At 35.5% G+C, this 7,771-nt stretch overlaps 1 protein-coding gene across 1 annotated transcript; it reads left to right on the top strand.

Annotated features, from left to right (window-relative positions):
- Positions 1 to 486: 486 nt before the first annotated feature.
- LOC107806262 (E3 ubiquitin-protein ligase MIEL1-like) lies at positions 487 to 5,019 on the top strand. The gene is made up of 12 exons (XM_016630385.2): positions 487 to 683; positions 831 to 918; positions 1,029 to 1,085; positions 1,200 to 1,232; positions 1,322 to 1,399; positions 1,544 to 1,587; positions 1,694 to 1,734; positions 2,837 to 2,919; positions 3,004 to 3,095; positions 3,196 to 3,265; positions 4,361 to 4,402; positions 4,702 to 5,019. The coding sequence occupies exons 1-12, from the start codon at positions 634 to 636 to the stop codon at positions 4,822 to 4,824; spliced, it is 801 nt and encodes a 266-aa protein (XP_016485871.1). The 5' UTR covers positions 487 to 633; the 3' UTR covers positions 4,825 to 5,019.
- Positions 5,020 to 7,771: the final 2,752 nt, after the last annotated feature.

Raw genomic sequence — 7,771 nt, forward strand, 5'->3', positions numbered from 1 at the left:
AGAGTAGACATCCACCATAATTTGATTTTTCTTATAACACATTTATGTTTACGTCAAACTAATGGTGCAGGACACAATTTTTTTTTATTTAAATATGATTAAATAAATTGAATAGTTATTTTAATTTATATATAACTGTTAAATGTTGAAATTGGTGCGCGGGTAAGCATTTTTCACTAGGGGAATGTCAACTGTCAACCAACTACCTTGGTCAGTGGCTTTGCGTATCAAAACTGTTTGTTTAAATGCCCATAACAGCGTTATAACGTCCTTTATTTTCCCTCGAGTTTGGTTTCACTATTCGCCAATTAACGGTGCTTGTCGTTTTGTCTCCCATACCCCGCGAGCCAATTAACTACCTTATCCTCTCCCCACCCCCTTTTGGATATTTGCTTATTTCCATTTATGGTATTATTATTGCAATATTTGAATTGGGTAGTCTCAATAATTATATCCCTGCATATAAAGGTCCTTCTCATTTAGGAGATGGCATTTTCAGTTTGATTGAATGTTGGGTTTTGAGCCTATCCCCTTTTGTCTCCTCTTAGACCCCCCACCCCACCTATTCCTCTGTCAATTCTCCTTCAGCTAGATTAACATTTGGGGGTGGTGGGTGTACGTTTCACTGCAAATATGGAAGACTCCTGCAATGAACGGCTTGATTTTGGTAAAATGGGTTATGGGTACGAAAAACAAAATGTATATTTATGCATGCTTAATGTGTGTATTTTTTAACAACAGATTTATAAGCTGTAATATTTGTTTGTCTTAAAGTCACATGGTATCCTGATTAATTTAATTGATGATTCGTGGCTATATATGCGATATAGATGCAAGCACTACAGGAGAAGATGCAGGATCAGGGCACCTTGTTGCAATGAAGTCTTTGACTGTCGCCATTGTCACAATGAAGCTACGGTAACTTTATTAGACTATCGCTTTTGGAGTCTTAAATTTACTCACTGGTGAATGCTGTATTATATATCTGATGATAGTTTGTCACATTTGCGCCGTGTTTATTTCATTAGAGCTCGTTGCACAATGTATTTGATCGACATGAGTTAGTTCGAAATGATGTCAAGCAGGTAATAATCGCATACTAGTAGTTATTTTTCTTCCATTGTATTTGCTTCTTATTTTTCTTCTATATTAAGCTTTAGAAATTCTTACATGAGTTATGTGTTCATTTTGCACTTCAGGTCATTTGCTCAGTTTGTGATACAGAACAGCCGGTGCGTCTCTTGATTTGAATATAGTCTATTTCTTCTTATTTGGTGCTATTTGAATTGATGATCTAATGTATTTCTTGTTTCCAATTTAGGTTGCTCGTGTTTGTACAAATTGTGGTGTAAATATGGGAGAATACTTCTGTGAAGTGTGCAAATTCTATGATGATGATGTAATTATCCTGTGGTTCTACTGAACGAAATTCATTATTATCCCTAATCCTTATATTAGTTCAATGCCCATAGTTCTTTAGGATTTTGACATTTTTAGAAATTATCTTTTCGATGTACTTATTTCTATAATTCCATTGTTTCAGTTAGACAAAGGGCAGTTTCATTGTGATGATTGTGGAATCTGCAGGTCAGTGTAAAATACTACAATATATCTCCGTGCATTGGTAGCTTTATCTGATACTAATACTTTGGTGCTTGGACGTCTGCTAATTAGAATATTATCTTTTGCGCAGAGTTGGTGGCAATGAGAACTTTTTTCACTGCAATAGATGTGGTGCGCATTACAATTTCCTATTATTGTAACTTGAGGCTCCATGGAAATTTTCTTCTCTGTTTTTCTTAAATTTGTTATATGTTTCTTTGATTTTTCGTCTTTTGCTAAAGCGTGAAGGTATATGTGATTCTCTAACTACGGGAGTTCATTGGATCTTATCCTTTACACTGTTCTTTATTCATTCCTAATTATTGACTTGTCCTGTGGGAATGAAGAAAGAATTACTAGTGATTAAAATCATGGGGCAGTGCAGTGATTAATTTATCTTTTGCTCAGATCATCGTCTTAAGAACAACCATATTGTCTATATATTACTCTATAGCTACTATTCGTTGGTTCAGGTTGTACATCTAACATTTAATCCAGTTTCTTTATTTGGGAGCGTGCTTGTAGATTAGAAGCATGGAACTTTGTATTCTTTGCTTTATTGTATACACTACTAGAAAATTATCACCGTAAATGTTACAGATTTTATTTATACACTTGATACTAGTTGAAACACCATTGCCACAAACATATTTTGGTGTTCTTATATATTTTCATTCTGTCTTTTTCTCCCTTTCGAAGTGTGGAATATTGGAGTTTTGTCCCAGTATTTGCTAGAGTTCTCGTTGTGAAACTCCATTTAAGTATGTTTTGGACAAGAGTGGGTTGCTCTAGTGGTAAGCACCCTCCACTTCCAACCAAGAGGTTGTGAGTTCGAGTCACCCCAAGAGCAAGGTGGAGAGTTTTTGGAGGGAGGGAGCCGATGGTCTATCGGAAACAATCTCTCTACCCCAGGGTAGGGGTAAGGTCTACGTACACATTACCCTCCTCAGACTCCACTAGTGAGATTATACTGGGTTGTTGTTGTTAATCTCCATTAGTTGGTTGTACAGTGCAAGCAGAGAAGATAAAGATGGAGAAAATACTAAAGCTTTTCAAGTTTGTTTCTCTTGCAAGGAAATTTTCCAGCTAGACTCAGAACTTTTACTTTTCTTCCTTCTCTTTTTGGTATTCTCTCAACAAGAGGCATTCAAATTATGGTGTCGCCACTTCTATCTTTATGATTTCATTGCTGCAAATGCTATTGCTAATTCACCTTATGCCGTGCATTCTGTAGGCTCTTGCTATTCAATTAGTTTACGTAATAACCACTCATGTGTAGAGAACTCCATGCGGCATCATTGTCCTATTTGTTATGAGGTATTGTATATTAAGTGTATTCTTTTGCTGTGGATTCTACCGCCAATTCTTTTCATTCATGCTGCCATAATCTTTGAAATGCAGTATCTCTTTGATTCTCTTAAGGACACAACAGTACTGAAATGTGGGCACACGATGCACACTGAGTGCTATCACGAGATGATAAAGCGTGACAAGTAATCAGTTTATTTTATTTATTTCTACTGTTCGTTTAGTCCTCATTACATAAAAGGGAAAATTTTATGTTATCTGACTTTCATTCTATCTGGAACTCAGATGCTGCTGTCCCATATGTTCCAGATCAATCATAGATATGTCCAGAGCTTGGAGAAGAATGGATGAGGAGGTAGGTTCTTCGAGCTGGTGCATATTAAACTCTAGGAGGTCGGTCGAGTCCAATTTCCAGAGGATGCATATTATCATGTAAAAAACCCATGCTTAACGAATTGTGCATGGCCAATTACCTTTTTTTTTTTAAACAAGCTCAAATAGTTGTTATTTCTTAATGGTCAAACTTATATAGTAGGTAGAGCATTAGTCAAGTGAGGGATCATTGGCACCCGTAAAGTTCAGCAAAAATTCCATGTATACATGTATATGTTCTTAGAAAATAGTGATATATTAGTAGTGGGAACCGTATATACAAAGAAGATTTTGGTTGAATCCAAAAGTGCACCCGCGACCTTCAAATTCTGAGTCCGCCTCTGGCATTAGTTTTGCAATTATAACTGTTTGAGGTTGATAGGAATCAATTTCTTGAGGATTCATGTCTTTTTTGTAGAAATTCTCTGCAGGCATGAAAGCTTAGCAAAGGTTAATTACTCTTCCTAAGCATATTTCAAAATTTTCTGTCACTTCAAAAGGGCTCAAACCTTAGAACAGGTTTAGCATGCTTGCAAATGTTTGGAAGTGCTTCAAAACCTTTTTGGTTTTCTAGTATCAGTTAACAAAGTTTGTGCTGGAACAAAATGGTGTTATTAAACTTGTATCTCCCAAGATGAACTTATGGTTATTGGGATGGTACTCATTTCCATGTATTTTTTTTGCTTATCATTTTATCTTGCGAGACTCCTAGTTACTTTGGTTGGTTTCTGTTGAATAAATGTTCTGTTCTTGTAGATAAATTCCTAACTCCCCTCTTCTCACAAGAAAAGAAAAAGAAAAATGGAAAAGAGAAGAAGTTATTTCTGGAGTATTCATTGACCTTATTGCATGCATTCATAATCAAGAGTCAAAGTCTTGAAAATATTACTACAGCAGTGTTAAGTGGACTTTAGCTTTAGCTCCCCTATAGTTATATGACAGTAGAGGATATTTCATTTCCTAGGGAGTAGAGTACTAATGCATCAACTTGAAAATAGTGTTATGTTTAACTTGTTTTCAAGAATCTTGTACACCTAGAACTCATATCCTGCCTCAACTTCCAAATCTTCTCTTTCAGATTGAAGAGACAATCATGCCTGACGATCTTAGATACAAGAAGGTACTTCTGGTTTTTTCTTAACCCCATATATATATTTGGTGGCCTTTAACTGTTTTGACAGTCTATTCCAGAGGGCTCAACAGGGATGCAGTCGGTGTTTAAGGTTCTGCAGCCCCTTAATGCATCTTTTTAGCATATATGAAGCTGAGATGATAAATGCGGACTTGTTATATTTATAATTTTATACTATAAAAAATAATCGAAGTGAACTACCTTAGGCTTCAATTTTTGTCATCCTCGGCACATATTTGCTTCTTACATCAACTATGCTGAATTCATGTAAACTGATTACTTTGCAGGTTTGGATTCTATGTAATGACTGTAATGATACAACCGAAGTATTCTTCCACATTATCGGGCAGAAATGTCGACACTGTGAATCATACAACACCCGTATGATTGCACCTTCCGTTCTTCCTTAATAACAATATTTTTCTAACTGGAAAAACTGAATGTTCCACTGCTACATCATTTGCCGCCATTGCATCACAACTCAACTTGCATTTCGGATGCATTTGTAATATAATTCTTTCTCCAATTATGTGGAGTAGAAAACCCAACTGATTTGATACTGGACTTATATGTATCATATATGATTAATTATTGTAGTGCTTGAAGTTGAAGGGAGTACATTTTATTGTTTAAAAATAAAAACAAAGTGCACATTTTAGCACTAGTGTGTTAAAATTGCCCAAGTGGATGAATGTAATTATGGCCAATATTTTGGCTAATGGAGTCCATCTCACACAAGCATAAGCATCTTTGCAAAGTGTAGACTTTGTTGGCAATATTCTTTGGGACCCAAAAATATTGCATTATGTGGTGGACATCATTTGCACAAGTTGTATCTCTTTTTTTACACCTAATAAGCCAAGACTTTTTTGCCTATAAAAAGGAAGGCAATTACATTTTAGACACACCAACAGGACTTGTCTTCAATTCTTGTTTCTTCCTTTATTAAGAGTGTTTTGTATTAGAGTTAGTGTTGGGAAGCACCTGTGTGAACCCTTTCTTTGGAGTGATCTTGTGAGGTTCTTCTCTTAGGGTATTTGGGATTAATTAGAGTGTTTACTCTAATTTTGTATTCTCTTTTGTACTCTTATTGTTATAGTAAATTGCTCCTATCCGCTTGTGGACATAGGTCACTTTGACCGAACCACTTTAAATTTATGTCTTCTTTATCTACTTTAATTGTCGTTGTTATCAACTTTCATTGTCTTTGTTATTGCTATTATATCGTTATTCGGCTATATTCCGCACTACCCGGGTTACCGATCCTAACAAATTGGTATCAGAGCCGGATCTAACCGGGTTAGTTTCGATAGCCAAAATGACTTTAACAAAGACCTATGTTGAGAAATTTGACTGAAGTGCAAACTTCGGAATGTGACAATTAAAGATGGAAGCTATCCTAATTCAGGATGGTTTAGACTTGACATTGCAAGTAAAGGAGAAGAAGCCAGATAAAATGATGGATGAGGAGTTTGCCGTCATAGACAAAAGGGCAAAAGCAGTTATCATTTTAAATCTCTCAAATGAGGTTTTAAGTGAAGTTTCTGTAGAAACCACAGCCAAAGGCATGTGGAAAAAATTGAAAACCTTATATATGAAGCAGACGGTGGAAAATAGACTTTACCCGAAGCAGAAACTTTATACAATTCGTATGGGTGAATGTACCTCTATTCTCTCTCATCTTGACACCTTTGATTTCATTCTTATGGATTTGAGTAATATAGATGCTGAAATTAAAGATGAGAATCAAGTCGTGTTACTGCTTTGTTCTCTACCCCCATCTTTTAAGTATATAAGAGATAATATGCTTTATGTAAAGGATAATATCTCTTATAAGGATATTAAATCTATCTTAAAATTAAAAGAACAGATAGATAGTGATATTACTGGGGAAGCTAGTGGAACTCAAGCGGGAGTTGGCTTGTTTGTTAGGGGAAAATCCGACTCCAATTCCAGATACAATAATTTAGAGTGTCGCTATTGTCATAAGAAAGGTCACAATATCTCTGAATGCTATAAACTGAAAAATAAAGAAAAGCATAAAGAAAGAAAAAATGAGCACAAAAATACTGACATCGCCGAATCTAGTGTAGCAACTGATGAGATTGAGGGAACTATATTTCTAGCAACTGAAACTAGTTTCAGATTAGACAATGAGTGGATTTTAGATTCTGGTTGTTCATATTATATGTGTCCTAGCAGGGACTTGTTTTCTACATATGATTCAGTTGCAGGTGGAGTTGTCCAACTAGGTAACAATGTTATTTGTAACGTTATTGACAAAGGTACAATTCGGGTCAGAATGCACGATGATGTGGTGAGAACTCTCACCGATGTTAGATATGTTCTTGAGTTGAAGAAAAATCTCATATCTTTGGGCACTTTAGAATCCCTTGGGTGCAAATTCACTAGTGAAGGTGGAGTTTTAATTTTTTTTAAAAATGCTCTTGTGATCATGAAAGCAAACAGATTTGGTTCGTTGTATACTTTATTGGGCTCCACTGTTATAGGCCCTAGTACAGTTTCGGTATCAGACAACTTGTCTGATTTTGATGGCATTAAATTTTTACATATGCCCATTGGGACTTTTGCGGAGAAGGTGGAACAAATTTACTATATTAGCCAAAATTAGGCCAATGTGGAGATTTATAATTATGGCCAATATTTTGGCTAATGGAGTCCATCTACATAAGCATAAGCATCTTTGCAAAGTATAGATTTTGTTGGCAATATTCTTTGGGACCCAAAAATATTGCATTATGTGGTGGACATCATTTGCACAAGTTGTATCTCTTTTTTTACATCTAAGAGGCCAAGACTTTTTTGCCTATAAAAGGGAAGGCAATTAGTTCATTTTAGACACACCAACAAGACTTGTCTTCAATTCTTGTTTCTTCCTTTCTTCCTTTATTAAGAGTGTTTTGTATGAGAGTTAGTGTTGGGAAGCACTTGTGTGAACCCTTTCTTTAGAGTGATCTTGTGAAGTTATTGTCTTAGGGTATTTGGGATTAATTAGAGTATTTACTCTAATTTTGCACTCTCTTTTGTACTCTTATTGTTATAGTAAATCACTTTGACCGAACCACGTTAAATTTGTGTCTTCTTTATCTACTTTAATTGTCATTGTTATCAACTTCCATTGTCTTTGTTATTGCCATTATACCGTTATTTGGCTATATTCCGCACTATCCGGATTCCCGATCCTAACAATGAAGGTATTACGATTCATGGAAACCCCGATGGGGCGAGGCCTGCTATAACATGGAGTACATCAAAAATTAATCACTATAAAATGTAAATATGTACAAAGGAACTTTTTGGTTATAGACATGCTTCTATGTTTTGGTTCTTAATGAT

Source organism: Nicotiana tabacum, chromosome 22 (assembly GCF_000715075.1).
Source record: "Nicotiana tabacum cultivar K326 chromosome 22, ASM71507v2, whole genome shotgun sequence".
In the NCBI taxonomy this organism is placed as follows: Eukaryota; Viridiplantae; Streptophyta; class Magnoliopsida; order Solanales; family Solanaceae; genus Nicotiana; species Nicotiana tabacum.